Below are 26,463 nucleotides of genomic sequence, written 5' to 3' on the forward strand. Positions count from 1 at the left end.
ATGTCATTTCTAATAATATTCCCAGTCTCAGTTTCACTGTTGGAAAGGTTGACCTCTTGCAACCTTGTCGCTCAAAGATTTGCCTCATTTTGCTTTAGGGTGATGGTTATGCGAAGGTGGACTTGTGGCAAGTCTAGTTACATGTAGTTGACTGCTATCAATGTTATTATAACAAGGGACGAGGGTTTGCCATCTTTCGACTCCAAGATCACTGTAGTTTGAACTTTTGCTAGATGCATGTGCACTGTAGTATGCCTGTGGAAGTCACATGGATAATGAGATGCGAGGGGCTAATGGTCTATACCTAGTGAAAACAGCAGTCACTGGAGACTTTGTGAAAGTAAAGAATTGAAAAACTCAAAATGTTTTGTGTTTAGGGTTATAGATTTTGTTGGTCACTCTGTCTCTTACAGAGTTGTTTGAGGGACATTTTGGGAATGGTTCTGCAAGTCTGGATTAAAGTAAAACCCTCTTACCCTATGGCTCTAATCTTCAACAAAAGAGTACACAATCAAATTTAGGGTACTTTACTTTATTTACAACTAATATAACTGGTGAGCAAACTCCTTTTGTACAATGCCTGCAAACAAGCCTTTCCTATTTACAACATGGCGTGATGCTCATTACACTAAGTGACAATTTGTTTGTGTGTTGCATGACACCCCTATACTTTCCAAGGGGTTTGTTCTTGATGAGCCATTTGTAACTTGCGCCAAGTCTTGCGATTTGTTTTCAAAGCCATCTACATGAAGAAAAGGACAAAAGAAACATAAGACAATGAAGAAGTCTAAAGTGGCTAAAGCAAGTTACAGTATTTTTGTGACAAGTTTGTGCACAACACTCGACTAGTATTGTTCACAGCTGTAATACATGCATTTCTCTTTTTCCCACTAGAAGCATATTGTTGTGACAAAGGACTAATAAAACCCATCAAATGCTGGGTTTGAAACTGCAGAGAAGCAATAGAAATAGTAAGAACTTAGCATTTTATGTGATAGTGATATAGATTTATACTCACATGTGCTATTTCAACTTTCCTCTCCCACATGCGAACCTACCAAATCAGACAAAAAATATGATTCAGTAAGTATGAAAAGACTTGCTTATACTAACATTTCTGAAAATAGAATGGAAAAGTCAAACTTTGCCTGACTTCTAAAACATACATACAACTTCACAAATTACTTAAGAGAAAAATACTGACTTACACTACCATCTAACTGTACAATGTTAAAATAGTGAACTTACTGTTTTGTTGAGTTCATATAGGTCTGCTCGTTCAGTGACATAATCTAAAACCTAAATAAAGCAAACTTAATGTTAATCATATTTGTCAATTAAATGAATCATCTTAGTTTAAGAACAACTTTAGTCATACCTAGGCAAGTTTATTAGTAAAAGAAAACACTACTCACATCTGGTACTTTGTAGTCTGTTAGTTGTTGCTTCAATCTTGAATTCAATGTTTCTGCTTTTGTCCGTTCCTATAACATAAAACATTCATAATTATAAATAATTATTACCTTAAAGGGAGGGAGGGGATAGTGAAGAGATGTTTTATATAAAGTTTGATTCTTGTGAGTGATCAATGGGGTACTGCTGCCATTTCTTTTCACTTGGAAGGTTGAGCCCACTTGTTATGTAGAAACAGTGTGTACATGAACTCTGCAGAAAAATTGTCTTTACATGTGGCAAAACAATGCGACTTACTTGAATTGGTTCCTTTTTCCATGGTGGGAAGTACAGAGGGCAAGGGCCAAGCTACAGACCACAGAAAACCCCTTCAAAATTTCAAAAGCTGCTATGACATAATTTGGTGGTCAGATGTACATTGTCATATCTGGTAACCCATAGCAATCAAGAAATTATGAAGTAAACACAACTTGTCCATGATTCAAACCCAGCAACATTATTTTTGATCTTACTCAAGGGTGGCCATCCATAGTAAACACTGTTTGTGTTCCCTCTTTATTTAGATTGTATACAAAAAAACTTCATTATCACAGATGGTGCATCTTCCACCTTTGTGGTTTCTTCAGATCTCTGGGTACAAAATTTCAGGTTCAATTCTTAAATTTGTCTACATATTTTAATTAATTCTGTGCATGTGTATGATGCATTAAAACAAGGTTTAATAATAATTATTATTTTCCAAATAAGTTAATAACCTTTTCAACCATCTGTGTTTCAGCATCGATCTTGTAAAGCAGCTCGTTTCTCTGTGCAATCTCCATTTTCAATCTTGACGACTCCATTGTCAGTGTGTGTAATTTTTTCTGTCAAAAAAATGTGCATCAGAAAATATGTCACATTGTCATTATGTCAGCTCTTACAAACTGTTTTATCCCTTCCCTGTATCTCTACTGACCTTGTAGGTGTTAAGAATCTGTTGCACATTTCCATCCATGAGTTTAAGTCTCAGAAGATCTTGATTTTTTTCATCAATCTTTTCAAGATATTGTTGGTTTTCAATTTTGAGCTGATTGAAATCAACTTCATGAAGAACTTCTCCCATTTCTTCTTTCTAAAAAAGAGTAAAAAAAATTAGTTATTCCATTTCAAGAGCTAAATGTCTTTAGTGATCAAATGGGTCACAATATTTACATGTACAAATGTAGTTTTAACTATTTCTCAAACCTGTTTAAGTTGCATGTGCAGCTTTCTCTTTTGAACTTTCAGTGTAGAGTTCTTGAGTCTTAGCTTCTCAATTGTGGTGTCCTAAATCAATAAAGAAAGAAAATTAGTAATTATCTAAAATTATAGAATAATGAGATACAAAAAAAAAAAAAACAGGAGACAATTAAAGTTAAAAAAAAATTACCTGGGTAAAATTTTTTTTCAAACAACAACACTCATTAACCACAAATATTACGGAGTTTCAGCAAACACTGAAATGGTTTCATCATCAGTGCAATGACTCTGCACATGTTTTATAAATCATGATGGTACATTTCTTTTCAAATGATTGCAAAAGACAACACCATGACAGAATTCTGTGCATGGTAAGTGAATTTTGCCATGTGCAGTCTTCTATACCATGCCATAGAAAAGACAACAAATCAGTATGCAGGAAAGCCATTGTAACCTTGCTGGTATTACAACCAACCTTCCCTTGCTTTTCATTGATTGTGTCCGCCACTGTGTTTTCTTGACATGGTATAAAATAGTTCTACAACACTTTCTTGTGGTAAACCATGGGATATTTCACTTGTCACTAAGTATTTTCTTGGTACACACGTTTGCCTGGAGGCTAGAGTGTACACTGAGAAAGTACATTTAAAGTGAGTTGTATGATATTCCATGGAATACAACTTGAAAGTGTTGCGTATCTAATATTTATCTGAGCCATGAACAATACTTACCCTTGCTCTAATTTTGTCTTCAATATATCTTGTAACTCTCTCAGCAATAACTTTGTTGGTTCTCTGCAATATCAACATAAAGTTATGTAATAATTTATTAACAAACTAACATAATTTACTTGGTCACCCTGGAAATAACCTCAACTCTGATGTTTCATTAGTGAGATATAGAATTTAACTTTACCTGGTTGACTGCTCCTTTGACAATATCTCTCTCAAATTCATAGGAAGCCTTCTTAACTTCAGCACTTCTGATGTCTGCTTCTTCCATGACAGCCTTGGAATGACAAAAACATAGCAACATTAAGTCTCACTTTATAATAAGTATAATTAAGAGTGCTTGTATATTTATTAATGTTCTTTTAACTTAATTGTATTTTTATTGTTTATCAATACTATTTGTTGACCTACCCGGAAGTTATCAAGGATCTTTTCTGATTCGTCTTTGAGTTTCTCAATTTCATCTCTCAACTCTTCCAGCTCCCGCTGGGCAATGTCACACTTCTGCTCTGCTGTTAATTTCAAATGCCTAAATATATGAAAATTCAACACATACATTATAAATAGGTAATTGAAACCAAATTTTCCCCAAATTTGGAGTTCACACCAAAAAAACCACCTGTGGGGCGGCAGTTTGTCATATTTTTGAAGACAACAAAATATCTTGAGTCAGGCCCTAAAAAGAAAATTGGTGGAAGTCACCTCCCCTAATCTACACTGATTAGCAAATATGTAATAATAAATAGGTGCCTAATAACTGACTCAGTACTGTACCTATCTAATGATGGTCCCCTTGATCTTGACCTCTTTCTCAGTCCTCTGTGACCTGGCTCAATAGTAGGCTGGGTTGGACCTTGGGTAGCTTACATGAAACACAACAACAAGTTACAGTTACAGAAAATTATGGCATTGTTTTCAAAATGGGTTGGGAAACTTTTACATGATACTGTACATGCACAGTGTACTTAATGACTGGATGCAGATTAGGAAAGAATACTCAGAAAGGGTTTAGGTTGGTATGTGATGCCCACATTTATTTAAAGTGATGCTCTGTAATTGTCCAGATAAGGTTGATAAAATGTAACAGCTTTCCGTTGTATTTAACTAAACTTACATACAAATAAATTAATGTTGACAAGTTTGCAGATACACGAACCTTTAATTTTGGAGAACTTCTAAAAAAAATACTCACTAGCTTGCTGTAAACCTATGTCCTTTGGATCAACCCTTTTAAGGTATTTCTCAAACATTGTGGTCTCGTTTTTAAGTACATCGTTGGCATGTCTAAGAAATGCAGAAAAACAGAAGCACACGTCACACATCACAGTAAACAAGTAGATCAAGTACAAGTACAGTCATAAACACTGGTCATATCAAGGGAAACTAAACTTTACACGGCAAGATTTCATTGTACATTCAAGAAAAATGACTGTAGCGTTTAAAAGTGACAAACGGAGACGGAGCATATTAATTTAAAGTAAACATTGAGGCCACATAAGCCAAACAGTATAACTGCGTTCATGAAAACTGTTTAATTTTGGTCCTAAATCGACCTGGAAGTAGATTTTCCCGCCAGATTGTGCTACTATTAACCTGCAAATATCACTATCGTGCTTAACGCAAACTTACAACGTCTCCTGAACAAGGTTGTAGAGTTCCTCGTCCGTAAGTTCAGCCAGAGGCTCCTCATCGTGGTCTAAAGAGCTACTCACATCCACATCGGACATCGCCATCTTGATTTTTCTTTCGCTGTGAACATCGAAGGTTTCCATGGCAAACATACAGAACACGCAAACGAGGCTCGAGTTGCACGTGTTCATGGGATCGAGGCAGAACGTTTCGAAACGTTTGGCGGCCATCTTTGAGTTTCTCAAAGTTTTGGTAATTTTTATAATCCGGTTGCATCTGACATCTTCAGCTTGCAACCATGAAACTTGTTAGGTAAGAGAATTGGAGATTCAATGTTGGATCTTTGTCAGGTTGTATGATATCGATGACTATGTCGCTATATTGTTTATTTCCATTTGTTGTGTTGCCCTTGTTGACAGGTTTTTGATGAAGTTGAGCCATGAAACAGTGACAATCGAGCTGAAAAATGGGACAGTTGTTCATGGAACTATTACGGGTAAGCTTAACCAGAGCTAGAAACGTTATTGGTCTCTTCTATGTCATGGTTAATTTACTAAAGTAATTCATTCAGCTACGTTTCTGAGGGTGTATGTTTTGGTTTGTTAGCTTTCAGCTGCTTTCCGTTTAGGGACACCCTTTTTTTTCTTTTAACTTAAGCTGGCCAAAGAAAGCAACATCCACACTTGAAATGTAAACGGGCCCGGGAAGCGGGATAGTGTTAAATTATCTACCATGATTCCTGTCGGGTTTACCATGTCCACAAGCATAAAGATATATGTTGCATGGAAATTCCCTAACCTTCCAAACCATACTGTCATGATATCTTAGATCACTAGTATGTTGCAGTTGATATCTCTCCTTCCATTGTTCGTGATTCCTCAAGACCTCTACAGTTTCCTGGATAATTTCTTAACAAAGATGACAACTTACAGTCAAACCAGATGTTCTTTTGATGGGAACTCTGCAGTGCAGTGTTCCAATAATGGTTTCCTTCAAGCAACTTGCAACTTTCTTTTCAAGGTTCAGGGAAGTTGCTACGTTGTGGTTGAGTTTTGATGAGTATGGATTTTCGTTAAACTGAAATTATAAACTGAAATTAAAACTTATAAACTGAAGTTATACTACCTCTCAGTCAAACAGGGAGAAAATAATTTCCCTTTACTGACGATTTATCAACAGAATTAATTTGGGAAAGTTGAGTTGCAATTGCTGACCTGGTAATTGAACAGAAAAATTCAAATTTGCCCTTGAAGTCGTAGCGTACATTTTCAGTTTTGATGTGTGACTGAAACAATGGTTTGACTATGAACAGGTTTCACTTGCACCTTGGAATAATTTCCTTGAGTCCTTAAAGTTGAAAATCAAAATTTAAGGCCAGTGAAAGTCAGTGATAAGTAAATTTGGGTCCTTGAAACACCTTAATATTTGTTTACTGTTTGGTTAACAAGGCAAAAATGCAGTTTTTTGCAAAAAAAGAAATGATCTTAGCTCTTCACGTATGTCTATAGTAGAAGAACTAAAGAACAGTTAGACTTGCTGGTGTCCGTTAAACCTGAGTATGTAGTGTTGCATTCTAATTGTACTTATTTTTAGCCGATGGAATCCTTGAAAAGTTCTTGATTTCTTAGTCCAAAAAGGAGTACAAGCCCTGGCATTATACCTAGTCACTTTGTTTTAGTTCACTAAATAAAGATCATCCTACAGAGTAATCAAGTGCAAGCAAATGAAATGGTTGTGAGCTGCCCTGGTATTCTGCAGGATGTCTAAATGCTTGATTATTTGGAATCCTTTTACAGTGTAGAATGCATCCGGTCAAATTTTTAGATGAAGTCTATAGTGTTTATAGACTGTCATACAATAGAGGATTCTGGGTTGAGGTCACAACATGTAAAAATGTTCCAGAAACATACATGTAAATACTTCGCTGAGTTTCCAATGCCTGGCAAGGTTTAGATCTTTGTTTGGGTCATGACCTCAGCAATATAAAACGCTTCCTTCGTACAAGCTTCAGAAATATTCTCATTTTCTCTGAAGTCCCCGTGTAAGGAAACATATTTCTTCTTTTGTAATAATTGCATGTAAAAGACTTTATGTAACTTACAGTACATGTAAATATTAACTTTAATATTTTGCTTCAATTTGGACTGTAGGTGTTGACATGAGTATGAACACACACTTGAAAGCTGTAAAAATGACCATCAAGAATAAGGAACCAGTTCAGTTAGAGTCACTGAGCATCAGGGGTAATAACATCCGCTACTTCATACTTCCTGAAAGTTTACCTCTAGACACTCTTCTAGTTGATGATGCTCCCAAAGCAAAGGCTAAAAAGAAGGAAGCAGGTATGTTATTGATTGTCATAATTTATGGTATTGTGGCTGTGTCACCATTAGATTGGACTTGAAATCTGCTTAACCTACGAAAAAAGTCATATAAATGCAAGTTCAAAGTCTCGACGTACCCTCTAGGTAGAATCAAAACCTTGATGTTTAAGATCATCTCTTATGCCACAGTACAGCTTGGGCTCTTAACAAGGTTACAGTGTTACTGATAAGCAACATAGTGCTTGTGGCTCTTACAATTCAATAGCTACAGTTTTGTGTTGTTTCCAAACCATGCTTTACAAGCTCATTCAAAATAGAAGTGGTTTCCCTTGTGATACCAATAGTTTGGTTGTGAAAAGTTATTTTAAATGACTTGAATAAAGTAAGATGAACATTATCCATGATGTGAATGATACAAACAAAATGATGGAATAGCACCTTGTACAGCTTTGTTTTTTACGAACTGTGCATGTTTCTGAACAACAATTTTCAAGAAACCAGAAACATCTGGTTACAAATTTACAAAACAATCTATATCCTGGAAAGGTTCAAAACAGATTTCAATGTAATATGTATCAATTCGAAGATTTCTGTCATTGTTTTTATTTTGTTTTGAAAAAAGAGAAAGGTAGTTGACACTTGCTAAAGGTAAGCCTTAATTATTTTTACAGAAAATTAGATTTCTCCCATTTGCAGAAGATCTTTTTTCTTTTAAGTGTGAGTTGTTTAGTTTTTTCCCCATGATTACAAGGGTTAATACATTATGTGAATGCTGTACTCTTTTTCAAACAGCTGCTAGGGGAAGAGGCCGTCCTGCTGGTGGAAGAGGAAGAGGGCGTGGCAGAGGTGGAAGAGGAAGAGGAAGAAGATGATCTCACATCTGGATCACAAAGCATCTAATGTCGATTTTCCAAATGGAAGGATCCTTGTATTATAGTGGCTTTCAAAATCATGTGAACTAAGGACACCTTTACTAGTCACCTTGAATCCTAGCGATGACTGCATGATCCAGTAAATGGTGATACTGAGTTATAAAATAACAATGACAATTTAGACAAGTCAGCTGTTTGTAAAAGTTTCTCATTAAACATTGTTTTGAAAGTCACTGTAATGAAGGTAGCAGTGTGCAAAGGACAGAACAAAGGAACCACATAGCTTCAGCTTGGAGGATAATGATAAGATGGTTGTGAAGATTTTACCTGAAAACAGGTCACAGTCTTGACACAGTTGAGGAGAAAGAACAGTCTCCTACATTCCAAGTGTGCCTTCTTTTATGTGGAAGTTGTTGGAAAATGTAAATATAACTTTTGTACTGACTATAAGAAATAAAACTGTAGTATATCAGTGTACATGTATTGTCAAGTTTCTTGAGGAGTAAAGAGAACCGACTTTATCTCAAGATGAAGCATCTCGAGGTTATCAAAAGCATCCAAACCCTTACAAGGGAATTTAACAGTACTGTCATTTCCCCAAAGGAATGCATGTTATTGTAGCGTCCTTTACCTCAAAATGGCACACTGTTCAAGAGCTCTCCTAGCTCTGTTAGAACTTATCAGTCGCCTTTTCTAGTCTGATCACAGAATATGCACTATTTGTAGCTTAATCTCAAGTAAAATGAACGCAAATATTTGAATTGTTAAATGCACTTTTAAGTTTACAATGGTATGGTTAAAATCTTACACTGTGCCTCGAGAGTAATGAGAGGGAAAAAGTGCTACCAGCGAAGGCATTTTAATGCCCTGGACGCAGCTATTAACCCTCTCGCGCCCCCAGGGGTAGAGAACGGTGGGCATGAAGTTATTTGAAGTACAGTGGAATTGAATCCCGAGTGTAACGCGCAACGGCACCTCAGTAGTGGAAGGAAAATCTCAGCGAAGAGAGGGGGGAGCAACTGTGTCACATGCAGATTTTTGGCCGACATAGAACGCGAAGTCAAAATGTTCGCCGCGGTATTAAGCACCCTTATTGACTTCAAAAAGAGCCCGAGTGAAGAATTCCTTGTCCGTATGTTTTAAAACTATTGGGGGTTTGATAAGTATACATTAACTCAAGGGAATTCTACTGGTATACCAATGCAAATGCTGCAAACTGAGTGGCTGAGCTACTCGTACACTATCAGCCATTCACTACGGACTTACAGATACGCTACGGCGAGGTACTACTACGGCTACTTTGGCCGTGAGGGACTAGGCTGACAACGGTGTTTTACCCGCCGAATTCAGATGATTAAGATTTTGCTGTACGGGAACGGTATGTGCAGTCTCTACGTGTCTTTGCAAAAATGATGACTTTCAAGAAAACCAGAGATCATTCTACTTTCATACGAAATAGGCTTGATTAATGACAACGATTTCCTTCTCTTGTATCCGTCTTACATCTCCCAGAACTCAGATTTGCCTTTTAGAACTTGATAGAACCGCCTGTAATTCCAACCACAAAACAAAATACAAACTCTGATATAAAAAAGCTCGATTTCAACACGGACAGGTTGTTCGTACAACGATTACGAGATAAGTCCGAAAATACAAAACTTTCGATTATAGTAAAATAAATTTTGAACAGTAGTAAACAATTATAGCTCAGATTAGAACATACGAAGCTTTCTTATAAACGGCTGTTCGGCCCGTTACTAATATGACTGAATTGATCCTCTCGCGGCAGGTGTTAAAATCGTTCAGATTTTCTGTACAAATGACAAAGAAACAATGATCTTAGAACCGATTTTTATGATTGAGAACTTTATCTTCAAACTAGGCTGTTCAAACAGTGCAAAAAGCGTTAAAATGAGAAGTAAACAGCAGGCTTAACTTACACTCACGTAGTGAAGAGTACGTGAAACCAGGCACTTTCCCGTAGTAGAAAGCAAGGCTACGGCGGGAAAGCCGTACCGGTTCGCGCGTCATGACGTCACCGGTAGTGATCTTCACTACCTGCCGCCGTACTACAGCCTAGCCGTACCATATCGTAAAGTCCCTATTCACTGAGTGCAGTGGCTGTCGCTCGTCTACGAAATGGCGACGTTTTTCGTTTTCCAGACGTTTTGGAGGAAAGTTAAGATGCAAATGGATAATTAAATCCCTGAGAAGACTGAAAGAAGGCCATTAAAGGTGCTTTGACTTGGGGAACTTGAAATTATTGAAGAAACGAGTGCGTGCGCGTACACAATTGCAAATTTTCTAACGACAGTAGACCAATTCAGCCTAAAACAAGAGACCTCAGTGCGAGGCTCTGGGGAATAACTACAGAGTATTCCCCAGAGCCTTGTGTTGTGGTGTATTGTTTTAGGGTGAATTTTAATTGGTCTATGCAGTCCGTGCGATTTTGTTAAAGCATGAATTTCAATAAGTATACGTAGAAAAATAATTGGGAACCGTAATTTACGTTTATTTCAGTTAGAATTCTACTAAAACAATGAGATTATTCGCTCTCGATTTCTTTGAGGTGATAGTTGATTCGGCCTTGCCTTCGGCCTCATCACCTACCACGTCATAGAATTCTCGAGCTCATAACTTAATTGTTAAGTAGGAAAAAAATAAAGTAATTTCAACAAAGATTTTGCAATACTTGTTTATATAGACAGGATGTAAACGAAATAGGCAAGCAAAGTCGGTAATTTTTCCCTATGTATTACTCCCCGAATTCACTATTTTAAAATTTCTCGTTACTTCCAGAACCTTTACGGGCTATTGAATTCGTGATGAAAAACGCTAATTACGCAAGGTTTCGAAACAACCCCATCCTCTCCGAAACTGGCGGTTTTTCATTGCTTATATGGTTCACTGTTGTTTCATCTGACAGCGAAAATATTACTAACCATACTTGGTATTCAAAGGCGGGGGTTAGATGCTTGTCGTCTCTTTTTTTGCGAAGCACCCGCAGAGCTTTCAAAACACTGTCATACTGCAATAACAGTTTGAATCGATCTGTCATGAAATCTGTAAATGTATGACAGTATTTGATAACAGTCTTTGACGCACACACTACAGGTCTTATTTTTTTCTCTGTTTTCGAATGGAGTCTTTAGGTGTCAAATAAAGCTTTAGCCACGCCTAGATTGAGGAGGGAGGGGAAGGTGGTTTATTAAAATTTTCCAACCACCAACCCAACCCCTTTAAATATGGGAACTTCCTTTCCTTTCCACACCCCCCTCGAGCGCACGATTGATGCGTCAGTGATGGTGTGAATAGACCCTTAATTCTCTATTTTCCAATTGCCCATAATTCACCCTGTTTGCCCCCCAAATTTTACATAAACTATTGTTATGAAATGCTCTTGGGAGGTCTGCATATTTCCAAGAGCATTTCACAACAATAGTTTATGCAAAATTTGGGGGGCAAACAGAGTGGATTATGGGCAATTGGAAAACAGAGAATGGCATGTTTGGTCTGCCAAAATAAAGCCCCAAAAAATAATAATCAAACTAATTACTAGAAAACTCCCCTTTAAATTTATTTTCAAATCTTCAACACTACAGTTATTCTACCAAAGGAATACCATCCTTTGGTTTAATACCATCCATTAAAGTGACCCTGATTCGTATTGATTTCCGACACTGTTAATTGATGTCTTGGTTGTGCCACTGTTGACTTTTTTTATAATCAATGAATATGCACCTACTGATATGCCATATTTAAAAAAAACTATACTATGACGTATTTACACGAAGTGACCCTTTTAAGCTTGCCCACATAGGAGAGCTCAAAGAATTATTAACTGTTAACCGCATTGAAAGGGAAAAAGGCCTAGTGCTAAGAAAGAAATTGAATGTGTTCACAATGTAATTCGTTACAATCGTTCCAAATCGAACTGTCTGTTGTCCTTTATGGTTTTACCATCGGGTCTCGTGTTTTCTAGCTTCAAAAAAAGATCTTCAAGGTTTGAATTTTCCTGCATTGCTAAAACGTTTGGAAGATTTCGTGTGACGTGGTCAGTCAAAAGTTTCTAAGGAGTTGGGCTTTTTTATTGTAGGGATTAGGAGAACGCGCAAATAGTTCTAGGTCTGCTTCTTATTGTTCAAAGAGAAAACACCACGATTTCGATAACTGACTACAGCTGGTCGTACGAAATATTTTGAAACAATCGTGGAGCTCAAGTAACGTAAACCAAATAACATGTAACTACCATACTTTCTACTCGGGGAGCTGGGGGAGGGGGGGATAAAGCTCGAGCGACGCCCCAGTTTTGACTCTTTTAGGGGTTTAATTCCAATTTTCCGACGAATATCCTCGACCTTTTCATCATGGAAGTCATCCTGGGACTTTCCACCGTCAATTGTCAACATTCAGCTCAGCTCAGGGATGGACCATGAAGGCGAGTAGGAACGGTTAAGTAATTCTTCAGGCCGATTATTTTAAGGGGACCAAATTCTTTGCAAGATTCTGTTTTGCCTCGTTTCGCTTTGCACAAGTTTATTGATGTGCCAGAGTTTTGCAGCTCATTTCATTTTCCTTTAGTTTCCACTGGTACTCAGTTCCCCGTCCAGCCAGCTGAACTTAGGAGACTGGATTTATCTTGTACACCAGTGGGATTTCGTCACACAACGCTTCCGTGACAGAAAGAAATGTTCCGGGACGACTCTAGCTACCATTCTAGTTGTGTTTCATCTGTTTTAGAGTCATTGGTAACGTTACAGAATCTTTGTATTTCCCTCTTAACCTCGCCGAAGTTACTGACCGAGTAACACATTTATAGAAAAAAAAACCAAGTTATTTAATTAATTGAGCCTTTACCAAATATTTTACACGCGCTATTGAGATGCATAAAAAAATTCCAACTCGTTAACTACCCGTTTTTAACTTGTTCTTCTTGGTTTTAAGGTATTCTATATAAGACCTTCCCGCACCCCTTCTTCCTAAAGTTCGCAGGTAATTATTGTAACTATTGTATTGTAACGGATTACGATATGCACTGGCTTGTCTCCAACCAGCTATTTGTTGATATCCCAGCTGGTCGTTAGCTTGTGGTACTGCAGGGTTCACTTGAGCAATATAACCTCGAGGATTTCCAGGCGCCACATAGTGATAATAATTGGCTATTTGATTCTGGTGGTATTCCGCAGGTACAAAGTTACTGTGCAGGGATTGTAAAGGGGAGTACATAGCTTCTTGAGCACTAAGCTGTGCTAGATTAGGTTGCTGTCCATTTATTGTGTTCTGTGTTTGACCAGTCTGTTTATTGTTCGCTATAAATGAGTTGCTTGGTTGTTTGGGGGCTTCATGTAATGGTACTACTGATTGGGCAGCAATTGTCAAGACGGCCGAGTTTGAAGCTGGAGAGGTTGTGGACATGTAGGTTACCACTTGAGGTGATATGTATTTAACGGGTGCTGTAGATGGAGCTGGAGGCGGAGGCGGAGGCGGAGGCGAAGGAGGAGAAGCAAATGTGTAAGTCGGTCCACTGGGCACTTGATGAAACTGAGGAGGAGGCGCCGAGGAAACGGGCACTGGAACCGAGTCGCGTGGTTTGTCTGGGTGTTCAATAGGTTGATGGTTGGGTTTTTCTTTGGTTCCGTGTAAAATGAGCTGCCATTCGGTTAGCGTGCCGTGATTGGGTCTATTATCACCGAGGTCCTTTATCTCTATAGTCCAGGTCCCTCTAGGATCCTCGCCCCATGAATGCGTTGTCATGAAGGGCCACTTTGTGAAGCCCTCGTCTGAGAGATCCTCTTTTCTAGGGGACAGTAAGCAGGATTTGGTTCCCATTGGGGATGTCAGGTACACGACAAGGTCCCCGCGCCTTGTGTAATCCAAACTTAGCAGGATCTGTACGTGTTCTAGGTAACGAATCTCGGCTCCAGTTCCTGTGCAGCCATTAGAATGCATTGTTATCTTTAAAGGCTCGTTAAATTTGATGGGCCTGTCGAGAGAAGTCAGTTTTTGAATGTAAATCAGTGGTTTTCTGGTAACACCTGTTTTTAAATTTACTGCTCTTTTCACACTGACTACCGTTATGAAAATAAAATGGTGCTTTTTGGTGTCAGTTGTCTGATAGTTCTCGCTGGTTCGTTCGTTAGCGTTCGTTCGTTTGTTCGGGGTTTGTTCGTTACCGTACTGTCGATTGTTCGTTCGTCCGGCGCCTGTTTGGTTCATATGCTCGTTCAGTCATCAATCAATCCTTATGTCTTTCATCAAGTGCGTTAGTGAAGAGATTAATTATTTATGTATTTAATTGTCATTCCCTAACTTACTTGCGATCCTGGTTTATTTGTCCTCGGCAAATGGTCTTTTCAGGGACAGTTTTAAACGTAGTAGGTTTGGCTAGTTCAACTATCTTTTCCGCAACTAACAGACCGAACCCGAACTTTCTATTGACATGCAGTCCGACTCCATTTGGACTCCAATCCTGATCGTTTTTAAGAGGTTCCCAGTTTGATGTCCACACAACAATATGCTGGATGTCACGCCATGTAAGACGAGGGCTGTACAAAACATAAATCAAAGGAAAGGATTGCTAGTTGTAAGAAACTTAAGCATGTTAGAGTCGAGAGTGATTTTGTGTTAGCCCTAGTTTTACGCGTATGTCATGTGTGTAACGTTGTGTGATTGGTTGTTTTCTCAATCAATCAGAGGCGCATAAAAACCAGTCCTAGTAAATCTTATGCGCGTTTTATCGGTTGTATATTTTTGTTTAGAGTTCTCGGATTGTCCATCACCTGATCACGTGTCTTGCGTTTGTGCAAGGCATCTCAGACATTTTATTAGTTATCCTTACTTGACCTCCAGTGCAAGAGCTATAATCCCAGCAGCCAATGGGGCAGAAGCAGAAGTTCCCGTATGTCTTTCAGTGCATTCGTTATGTAAGTCGGTTGTGACCTGAGAAAGCAAATCAAGGTAATTAAGTGCAGTTTTGGGTAGGATATAGTGTTGGGTTTTTAAAAAGGCAAAAAATGTGGGTTTAATTTTACCATTTACGTTGATTTTATAGCTGTGTATTCCTATATCCTTTTTGTCATTCTCGGAAATACACACAGAATCATGCTCCTAGCCAACCTAGGTGTGGGGGGACGCCTCCCATTAGGGATAACACACACGTAGTTTCTAAACAGTGCAGTTGTGAGAAGTCTAACTGAATTAGCTGAAAAAAGGTGGACACTGAGTAGAAACATTTTTCCTACTTACAATTCTTTTCTCTCCGTGTGCTCCGCTACTGAATGTAGTGGCCAGAGTAGAGGAACAGCTCTCTGAGTACCAAGGTGACTCGCCATGATCGGAGGCTGAACTGATTGATAGAGTGTAGATACTGTCTGTGTATCCATCACAGTTACAACTGTCCTCATGCCTCCCGCCATTTCCTGACGCCCAGACGAAGATCGAACCCAGTCCACCGCGACCCTATGTAACGAAACAACCGAAAAGTGTTTACGTCTTTGTTTTTTCTGCTACTCCTGAAATAGCGTTCTCTCTCGACAAGCTCCGAACGTCTCTCTTCGTGCGTAATTTGCGGTCACTTTGAGTTGTTTTTCACAATTTCAAGGTTTTTTCACATTAACAAAAACGAGCTTATTTTACTCGTTAGCTGAGTTTTCAATAACCCTAAGTGTGTGTTGCCTGACTACGTGCAATATGAGCTAATATGGCACATTACGTCTTTTCTAAATACCTTTGTGATTCCATTTTCAAACGCAGCAGCTGCCAGAGTCCCAGGTCCCTCCACAGTCGCGCCGTCGTCACTAGGCCCCCAGCTTGCGGAGTAGATGTCAATAAACTGGGGATTAAGACTAAGCGAGGCAGCTTCCACTTTGTCAGTCACTCGGCCGTCAAGCATGCGCACACCTATACAAATACATTTAAATTATTAGAAACTACGTCTCGAAAACACCCAATCTTAGACTATCATCTCGATGAGCGTCGTCACATGTAGCCATTGGTGATTGCTTAGGTAATGGGAGTTCACAGCATCGTCATTCTGCCGGTGTAAACCAGATGATAATTTTACTGTCAATCAAGGGTAGTACTAATGGTTCGATAAATGATAGATTTTCACAAAGCCTTACACGTTTGGAGTATTCGGGTTTGGAGCTTCGCAGACATGTTTGTCAATCCGGGATAAGCCTTGTGGGTAAGTCTAGGTACTAGATCAGTCAACGATTTTCTGAAGACACTCTTTGATGCACAGCAGTTTCTTTGGTATGCCACAAGGGAGAGCCAAAGACTATCAAGAGTATCACGAACTGTTAAACCTCGATAAACCGGTGACTATAGAATTTGACGTAGACCAAAATTTCACGCGTCGCTCTTGCTGGTCACGTGGGCACTGTGTAACCAACCGAGAGCCGCCTAATGATAGAATGTGTTACCTCCTATCTTAGCATTGTATGCCACACCCACTCCACATATGGTATTGTTTGCTTGAGCCGCAACCTCTCCTGCACAGCGGGTACCGTGTCTACAACAGAACAAGGACAACAGTCACGGTACGAAACCGCCCGTAATTGCTGTCTGGGAATTATGACAGCAAATTAATGAGATTATGACAAATCTTATGCAACTGTTCCTTCGTTCCTTCAGTTGTCGAAGAAAGAGCTTTTAGAAAAAGTTTTCGGTGTAACTTTCGAGAACATTAGTTTACCCTGATGCATTCATCTACTTTTCTTTATTTGTCAGTTTTAATGGTTTTCAAGCCCTCGTTTACACAAAAGATTGGCACTATATGAGGCGGTGTTTTACAGGTCAGAGAAGTCATGATAGAGGGATATTTCTTCGGAGTTCTTAACCGCTCCATAAACTGAAGTTCTAACTATTTGATCACTTCAAGTCTACCTATCAGAATGCATGTTCAGTATGCCATGGTATTAATAGATCGTGCAGACTGTCTAAACTGACATACTTGTTTTCATTTGTGGGATCATAACGTGGAAACGGATCACCGTCTTCACCATTAACATCCCAGCTAGCTTGAGGATCCTGTCAAAATCAAATCCACAATTATTACACACTAATGCAAGTGAATATAAGAAAGATCATTAATTTGAACTGCCGAGAGCGTTATCAAGACAGCAATGATCATCGCCGTTATATACAGAACTTAGCAGTTGTGAAATTAAAGCCTGAAAAAAATTCAGGATATTGAACGAGATTCGAGCCCATCACCTGTGCGATACCGGTGCAGTGCTCTACCAACTGAGAGCTGCTCTCAGTTGGCTTGATAGCTCAGTCCTACTTACGTAGTTTCTGATGAGATCCGTGTGGTTATGTTCAATACCTGTAACAAGACAAACAAAAACGAAATCAGTAACGGTCAGAATACTATTCGAAAGATTTGTCAATTCACTTTGATTGCGGACTTTTAATGGCTTAAGAGTCAGAGAACATAACTAGGCTACTCTGAATCATTTCGTACCTTCAAGGTTCAGTTGGACAGACTGAATGTGAACTTACCATCGTCAAGAATTGTAACAACAACACCCTTTCCAGTAATGCCTTGATTCCAAACAGGAAGAACGTGTACATCCAAGTCTTGATCCGCTCGCTTATCGTCCTGTTAAGTGAAAAACGAAAAGACATCCAGGATAATCAGATAACGCTGGGCAAGGTTTTCAAGGATGTAATTTTATCGCAGTAGTTACGATGATAACCTTATCTTCAAGGATTCTATCATTATTCTGTTCGGGAATGAAACTTTGGTCTCCAGGAACTAGCTGTATCCTTGAAAAGTTTCCTTTTACGAGATCCTAAGTAACATTAGAGAGCTTAAACAAACCACGACGGCAACGGCAACGAGAATACCACCAAAGAAAAGGTTTAATGAGCAGAACAATAGCTGAGCACGTGCGTTATAAATCTTTGTACATTTCTCTGTCGTCCTCTGCACAACAACAACGTGAAATGATTATAACAAGTTCTGCGTTTTTTGGAGAACGCGTATTTTTATTTGGAATTGAAGGTAACGCTGGCGCTGCATATTTGGCTTGAGCAAGTTCTGAGACCATTACTGACACACTGAACGGATCTAGACAACTGCAAAATTCGAAGGTAAAACACAAATTCATTTTTTTCAGGCTTTGTCCTCAGATTCGCCATCGTTATTAAGAGTCCCTGTCCATAAAAATGAAAAATAACTCGGCAAGGATCGAAAATTCGATTTCGCTCATATTTTTATGGTAGATAGGCTAGGGCATGACAAAAACTACTGGATAGTTTTTTTGGCAAAATATCCTTTTATTTCAAAGAAATATGCAAATTACCAAATTCCGTTAAAATCGTCATTTGACGTACCATTGTATTAAACAAGTTTGAGAGCCTCGCATGCAAAACCACATCATTCTTCCGTCTTTAAAACACTCAAATATTTTTGTGCAATGTTTAAATGTGTACTGGGTTGATTTTAGGGAATGTTGCGTTGTCTTTTTGGGTGCACAATAATTAAATTTCGAAGACATGTATTTCATTCACTTAAAAGTACTTCGTGAATATAATTAATTTTCACCATGTGCGAAACCTTCAAATGGACCAAGCTTCTGGTGGTTGAATTGCAGAAGGATGGTCTACAGATTCCTGTAAAAATTTCTTTGGGCAAATGATTGTGAGCGACGCGAGAGCTTTTCAAAGTACGTGAAAAATGCAAATATTTGACCATCCGTCGTCAAATTTCAATTTACGGGTTAGGCCCAGTTCAGACGCCGAACTTTTCATGAGCCGAACCAAATACATTGAATTAAGTACATGAAAAGTTCGGCGTCTGAATCACTTAAGAACGGCTATTTGAATTTGGAACGGCCCAGCCGTTCTTCCCACCTAGCTCAGCCGGGAATTTCGGCTTTGGAACGGCTTTGATTCAGACGTCGAACTTTTCATGAGCCGAACCTAATCTATAGATTATTATAACGTATTTTACAAGCAGTTTTTACTTTTCCTGAAAATCGCTGACATTTCGATGTGTTTTGGTTTAAACTAAATAAAGTTCGGCGAATTAAGTTCGACGTCTGAATCAACAGGTGTACTTTTGATAATTTGGGTCGGTCCAAATTCGAATTAAGTTCGGCTCATGAAAAGTTCGGCGTCTGAACTGGGTCTTAGACGTATATTTTAGCATGCGCCACATGACTTGACCTATGTTAAGCTGAAATAGACACAGAACTGATAATTTCGAAATGTTCTAACCTTATTTGCTGTAAAAGGCAGGTCCAAAGCCGATTTGACGTGTTTCTAGTCCATCTCTCACCATTCGTCGCACATAAAGCATATGTTCGCTTTTGTTTACACAAGGTTAACGTCCGATGTACATCGCCTACTGTCAACCTAATATTGGTCGAATACTATGAATCCGTGACCATCTTTCTGCGCATATGAACATCACTGCATCAAAGTCTAAAACGGCTGAGACATTTGTAGATAGTTGCTCGCTTTGCGCTGCGCCAAAATATTGCGTTTGATCGATTGCTGACCATTGCTGATAAGCGTGTCGGCGCAGCACGATCTTATAGCCGTTATTGTTCGTCACGCAGTGCTGTCACGGCATATGCTGCACATTTTGATCTATTTTGTATAGAGTACTCTCAGCATAAGTGAAACAATTTAATCATTGTTCTTCTGTTTTTTCATATATATAATAATATATGTGTATATTTATAAATCATATTCTATAGTGTACGTGGCCTCGGTCCATATCACGTTTGTTGTACGTTCTGATGTTTCAGACAACAGCTGATAAAGCTAGTACCTGTACTCACTAGAATTTTAAGAAAATCGCCATAAAAAAGTTATAGATTAATGAAGCAAGAACTAGCTGAAATAAAAATAGGAAATCACAACGAGTCTAATTCGTGAGAAAAACAGACTAAATTTAATTAGTAATTACGTGAGTAAATAGCCCTGGCCATGCCATTTTGTTTGGCGTATCAGTTGTTTGCTTAGTGGCGAGGCATTGGTATGTAACAGAAAATAGAGGACTGTTGTCAATACAGTCCAAAATTATCGTCAGTAAAATATTGTAAATAAAACACCTATTGACCGGTTACCTCCGCGGCCATCATTTGGTCATTCCGATAAGGGTTTCATTATTGTCTTTACCCCTATTAAGCGGCCACCCAAAATTTAAGAACTTTGTTTTGGAAAGGGCGATGGCAGATAAGAGTCTGAAATTGAAGGTGCATGAGGAGTGATAATTCAAACACACGTCTATCATGATTGTATTGAATTGACTCCATGTTCAACAAGAAATTTATAGCCCGATAGTGAAAAATTAAATATTCAAGGTACACCAACCTCTATTTAAGCGGCTAGCCCCATTAAGCGGTCGCCACCCATTTCCTCGGGGGTAGCCCACTGTATTACATGTAAACCAAAAATAATTGCATAGCGCGAAAAGACCTAGGTATGAGTTGAGCGTTACAGTATTACGCAGGGGCATGTAGGTAGCGGTGGTCGAGTAAAAGATAACAACAGGGGCAATGGTAAATTATTCATTCTTTTCATTTCTTAATTTAATCTCTTCCTACTCAACACGATTGCGTGCTCCCAGTGATTCCAAGCCTTACGGAGCCTTACGTATCAGGATAGAAATTGTCCCACCCCGACCCCCTAAAATGGGATGACAGAATTGCGTGACGAACAAGGAACCGCTGCAAGCAAGGATTCAAGCCATCAAACCATGATGATCAAACGTAATATTTTGGTGTAGTGCAAAGCAAGCAACTATCTACAAATGACTTAGCCGTTTTTGACTTAGATGCAGTGGTGATCATATGTGTCGAACGAGGGTCACAGATTCATGGTATTCGACCGTTAAATAAGTTGACAGTTGGCGATGTACATCGGACGTTATGTAAACAAAAGCAAACTTCTGCTTTATGTGCGACGAATGGTGATAGAAACACGTCAAATCGGCTTTGGACTTGCCTTTTACAGCAGATGAGGTTAGAACATTTCGAAATTATCAGCTCTGTGTCTATTTCAACTTAACATAGGTCAAGTCATGTGGCGCATGCTAAAATATACGTCTAACCCGTAAATTGAAATTTGACGACGGATGGTCAAATATTTGCATTTTTGACGTACTTTGAAAAGCTCTCGCGTCGCTCACAATCATTTGCCCAACGAAATTTTTACAGGAATCTGAAGACCATCCTTCTGCAATTCAACCACCAGAAGCTTGGTCCATTTGAAGGTTTCGCACATGGTGAAAATTAATTATATTCACGAAGTACTTTTAAGTGAATGAAATACATGTCTTCGAAATTTAATTATTGTGCACCCAAAAAGACAACGCAACATTCCCTAAAATCACCCCAGTACACATTTAAACATTGCACAAAAATATTTGAGTGTTTTGAAGACGGAAGAAAGATGTGGTTTTGCATGCGAGGCTCTCAAACTTGTTTAATACAATGGTGCGTCAAATGACGATTTTAACGGAATTTGGTAACTTGCATATTTCTTTGAAATAAAAGGATATTTTGCCAAAAAAACTATCCAGTAGTTTTTCTCATGCCCTAGCCTATCTGCCATAAGAATATGAGCGAAATCGAATTTTCGACCCTTGCCGCGAAATTAAGAATTTGTCTGATTTTTACGGGCAGGCACTCTTAAGTTCTCTTAAGCTCAAAACCTGTATGTTCAACCAAGGATTTGTTTCTGAGGCAATAGTGCTACCTTGTCAAGTCACGAGAAAGTGGTGGAAGCTATTCAAAATCGAATTTTGTCGAGGAAAAATGTCTAGACTAGTAAACGTATCTGTACTTTTTTTAGCTGTTATTATAAAAATTCCGCATTCCACGTTAAATAAAGTATCGTATCGTATCGTAAATATAATGTAGTAGATTCTTTTCTCCCTTGACCCTGTGAATTGCTCGTCAAGTCACACAATTTTGTTCAGTATAGCCATTCTTCACGGCTTATATGTTCATCGATATACGGAAAAAATGGGTGAAATAATTTTGCCACACAAGGTTGCATTTTTTTTGTTTGCAATTTCAGCTTCTCGCTGGCCATCCTAAAAGCATTGCTCTGCACTGCAGTGTGTTAGAAAAGTGGCATTTACCTCCAAGATATTTATTATACTCGGCTTTCGTTCAGCTGTGAGTAAGATCAGCTTTATTTTTAATTTTATCACGAGTGAAATAATCGACATTTTAACGTCATAGTAACTGACCAGATACCACTGAGCATCCCACAGTGGGTCCGTGAAGCGAGGCACGATGCCTCTCGCTATCATGCGGTCGTGAAAGTGGCCCCTTTTGACGCGGATTTTCTCGTGTTGTTGTTCCGCCCATATCACCTGCAAAGTCGATAATATTGTTTTATAAACCTGCACTGAGTCATGATATCACATTGGTCATGATAAAAGCTCCGCTTGAAAAACAATTTTAGACTGCAAATAACTCAGTCTCTCTTTTGTCCATTAAGCTAATTATTAACACTTATGATACTTGCCGTTTTCCCTTTGCATATGATGATTTACCAAAGGACAATAAAAACCCCTTTTTTGCAAAAACCTGCATATAACCTTGCTGTATTTTTCTAACGTAGATTTGAATAACATCGCCTCAAACAGAACGATCGATAACATTGTAAAGTTATCTAGAATTCACTTGGGAGTCGATTTCGCAAAAATCATTGTATGTACTTATTTTTGAATATTTTACATTAAGATATTTCGTAGAGACAATGATTGTTTTTTTCTTACTTTAGGGTCTTGCATGAGTCTTTCTGTTCGCCCTTCTGCGCTTCGTCTCGAGCGATGTGGTTCTTCTGCATGTTCTAAATGATAAAAGCCCTCCAAGGTACCGATCTAAAAGAGATAAAGTATACATTAGCCGGCTAACTACCTGTACGGACTTTGTTGGTAATTAAATGAATCGTTTTACTAGATATGGACGTTTTTTGATCAGTGTCACAGTGAAACCCTTTTGAAAACAAGCAAGATTTGCTGATTTCTTGTGAAATTAAATACTGATGTTAGGCCTGGAAATTTTTACTTTGCAGTTAAATATTTTTGACGTTCATGGATCTCCAGAACAACCGAAATTGCTTGTTTTTCATTACCACCTTTAAAAAGTAATTTTATGACAAACCTTAACATGACAGACAGCTTTTTACGGCGGTTGCCTTTGAGAGCCCCCTAATGATGCCTGTTCTTATCTTTAAATGGAACTCATAAAAAAAAAATTAAATAAAAAATATATAGACTATCGATTCACTCACTTAAAATTGCAGATTTGAAGTTGAATTTCATTATAATTATTTGCAGCTGACCAAGTTGAGGTTTTAGTCAGTATAACAAAACTGCGAAATCGTCGCACCAAACAATGCTGTTTTATTTTTAAACAAACAATCTGAATTCAGGGAACAATTGTTGGTATGAAAAGAAGCAAATATCTACTGAAAAAAAATCTTATTTGATCTTTTGACACTCAGAAAACATGTAATCAAGGGTTTGAGTTTAAAATGGTGTCAAGATTTTAGGTCGAAATTCGGTAATGAAGTCACCGGCTGTATTCAGACTCAGTAAAATGCCGCGGCAGAAAAAAACGCCGTCTTATATCAAACTTCATTTTACAGTGACGGTGGGTGGTTGAATTATTTCTAGTTTGAAAGATAAAGAGTTGAATTAGCTGTTAATATGGAGGTGCAACTAAGTTTAGGTCGAAACATGTGGTTCTATTCGCTGCTAAAGTGGAAAACATCATTCCCTCAGCTCATAATATTTAATACCAGTTACTTGTGGGGAGAGGGAATCTTTGATGATTTCTTCAGGTTGAGAGTGTAATTTTCTCGGATTAAAATTAAAGTAGAGTGAGCGAGGCGGCTAATGTCGTAGAAAAGAAATTTTATGAACAACCTCTTACGATAATTGGGAAAATATTGAGATTTGTTGACCGAGTTGGTTGTCTGACCTGCCGGGTGGCCAGTGTTTAAGCGCTAGGCAGGCCAAAAAAAACATTATACTAGAAATTTATATTAAAAAAAGACCGGCAAGTACTTGTAAAGTCCCCAGAACATGCCCGCAAAAACCCCATGCGATCCATTCTTTACTCAAGACTTACCGGTTCAACTTTGTCAAATCCATGAGATCTGGCTATTCGTTTGGCGGTCTCGATGCCTCCCTCCACCCGTATCGCCCATTCGTTGGTGAAGACTTTTTCTCCTTTGCTATCGAGCCGTTGGGCAAAGACCACTGATGTCTGTTTGGGCCACGCTGTGATGAAAACACATATTACTATCTTGGCGAGGCCCAAAGCCCGTACAACTCGAAACATCGCATCGCTCCGAACTTTTTCGTGGAGAAACTCTGACCGAGAGTCGATGGAAAACTCTGCCTATTTATTATTAACGTCAACGGATGTTTGGTTAGTTGCAGAGGTCATCTGTCGTGCGACTGGCACCTGTCATTTACTGTTATAATCAATTGATCTTTATCACCGATTAACCAATCACAGCTTCTGACGTAAGAACGAGAAAAAGCCAAACGCGAGCGAGTAAGAGTGCCTGAAACAGTCAAATACTTCTTGTTCTTTTGGAGAGCGAGTAACTGTTTTCAAAAATCTAGACAAATCATTATGTCTTAAAGTTAATTCAGTTATATTTTCTCTCAGTTTGGAAAACCCAATGGAAAGATTTTGTTTTCGCAAATTCTTTGTAGCGCGAGACTGGTCGAGATTGTGGTTTTTACCTCGAATAAGATCGGCCAAACAGCTGCAGGAGTTTCCTCAATTCTGACCGAATCATTTTTATTGACGCAGAAGAAGTGGTCAATTTCTACGCTGTTTTCCAGCTTATCACATAAGTGGGTTTTTCTGTAGATCAGAGCAAGGATAGGCAGCTTGCGTGCGTATGGAATAATGTCCTGAAATATGCAATAGTAAACAATACATGCTAGAATTACTCAGGAACACTGTCCAGTAAAAATGTCGATATAGGGTAGAAACGCACTGAAACACAAAGAGAATGATCTCCCTTTTGATCGAAATAACACCCCGATATAGTGCTTTTGATCTTTTCATCATCACTGGGAGAGTATTTATATAAATAACTTTGTTCGTTTTAACTGTGTGAGTTTCAGTGGTTGATGTGGTACAAATGCGTGACAGGAAAATTTCTATGACGTTGTCAGTATATCATCAGTATCAATTCTAGCCATGTGCGCTTGACGCATGAACATACTCCTGGTTGGTAAAGCTAGCTATAAAAAAACTGCGGTAAACCAAGGTGGAGGCTGATGCTGAAAATAACAAATGCATTCAACATGGCACGCAAAGAATGCGTACATAAGAACAGCTTAATTAATGGAAGGTAAACCACCATCAGACAATCAATGGCTCAGAGCTTTCATTCGTATTATTATTACCCTCATAAATGCTTCTTCACCGGTCTGTGACCCTATTTACAACCATCTAAAATAATGGAAATTCTCCATCTAGCACTTTGTGTTGTCGGTTTAACTAGCAAGATGGAAGACACACCACCATCAATTTTCCACAGACAACCAATTCGAACCAATGACTGAATTTCGTGCGTAATTGAACCAGGGGCACCCAACGACCGTTTACTCTCAAACGCTTTTGAACGCTGTATTACGGCTATCTGGAGTACTTTTAAAGCTCTGTAGGTTAATTTTAGGTTGCGCTAAAAAAAAAATTATCTATTCGGTTTTTCTAGGGGAACTTGAGTATTCTAGAATTTATTAGGGCTTTTTTGTCCATTTCCCGAAAACCTTAGGTCTTATCGCCTTTCCGAAAATAATAGCTGACGTTTTTTCGGTACCCAAAACGACATTTTTAACAATCCGAAAACAACAGACATTAATTTCTCATATCACGAAAGTTCGAGGTGACAATTCTCTTAAGAAAATCAGAGGGGATTAAAGGCCTTCCGAACAGATAATTTACCGAAACGATCCATTGGGTGCCCCTGATTGATCCTCACAAATGCTATACCCAGTTACCATACAAATGCTTCTATTCCGGTCGGTAATTTATATAAAACCATCTTATGTAAAGTTTTCTTTAGTACAATGCTTTTTTGTTTTAACGTCTAAGGTCAAGGTGGAAAAGAAACGAATGTTTAGTGACAGCAGAATTGGAGAGTGACAACATGAGCTTTATATCCACCGCGGCATTCTTTCGTCTTACTAAAAGTATTGCTATTTGGAAAGGTGTGTAAAGATAAGGCAACTAAAAACGTCGGCTGTCACAATTTCTATGTTGCCGTTTA

At 38.6% G+C, this 26,463-nt stretch overlaps 3 protein-coding genes across 3 annotated transcripts; 1 reads left to right on the forward strand and 2 right to left on the reverse strand.

Moving 5' to 3' along the window:
• Window positions 1-516: 516 nt before the first annotated feature.
• Window positions 517-5,221, reverse strand: LOC110063308 (cilia- and flagella-associated protein 263-like). The gene is made up of 13 exons (XM_089295453.1): window positions 4,992-5,221; window positions 4,555-4,646; window positions 4,137-4,224; window positions 3,774-3,891; window positions 3,547-3,639; window positions 3,363-3,425; window positions 2,638-2,718; window positions 2,369-2,524; window positions 2,169-2,276; window positions 1,416-1,484; window positions 1,249-1,299; window positions 1,019-1,054; window positions 517-742 (listed from the first exon to the last, which is right to left on the reverse strand). Exons 1-13 carry the CDS (start codon window positions 5,219-5,221, stop codon window positions 665-667), a joined length of 1,263 nt encoding a protein of 420 aa, XP_089151579.1. The 3' UTR covers window positions 517-664.
• Window positions 5,183-8,664, forward strand: LOC110063309 (small nuclear ribonucleoprotein Sm D1-like). Its single transcript, XM_020770280.2, has 4 exons — window positions 5,183-5,303; window positions 5,411-5,487; window positions 7,142-7,333; window positions 8,108-8,664. The coding sequence occupies exons 1-4, from the start codon at window positions 5,290-5,292 to the stop codon at window positions 8,185-8,187; spliced, it is 363 nt and encodes a 120-aa protein (XP_020625939.1). The 5' UTR covers window positions 5,183-5,289; the 3' UTR covers window positions 8,188-8,664.
• Window positions 8,665-11,739: 3,075 nt separating this feature from the next.
• Window positions 11,740-24,594, reverse strand: LOC110063314 (neuroendocrine convertase 1-like). Its single transcript, XM_020770285.2, has 12 exons — window positions 24,297-24,594; window positions 22,937-23,041; window positions 22,403-22,528; window positions 17,692-17,791; window positions 17,478-17,515; window positions 17,141-17,217; window positions 16,611-16,699; window positions 15,914-16,086; window positions 15,433-15,645; window positions 15,026-15,126; window positions 14,502-14,732; window positions 11,740-14,170 (listed from the first exon to the last, which is right to left on the reverse strand). Exons 1-12 carry the CDS (start codon window positions 24,507-24,509, stop codon window positions 13,093-13,095), a joined length of 2,544 nt encoding a protein of 847 aa, XP_020625944.2. The 5' UTR covers window positions 24,510-24,594; the 3' UTR covers window positions 11,740-13,092.
• Window positions 24,595-26,463: the final 1,869 nt, after the last annotated feature.

Source organism: Orbicella faveolata, unplaced genomic scaffold (assembly GCF_042242905.1).
Source record: "Orbicella faveolata isolate gen_17 unplaced genomic scaffold, um_ofav_v1 contig_26, whole genome shotgun sequence".
NCBI classification, from domain to species: Eukaryota; Metazoa; Cnidaria; class Anthozoa; order Scleractinia; family Merulinidae; genus Orbicella; species Orbicella faveolata.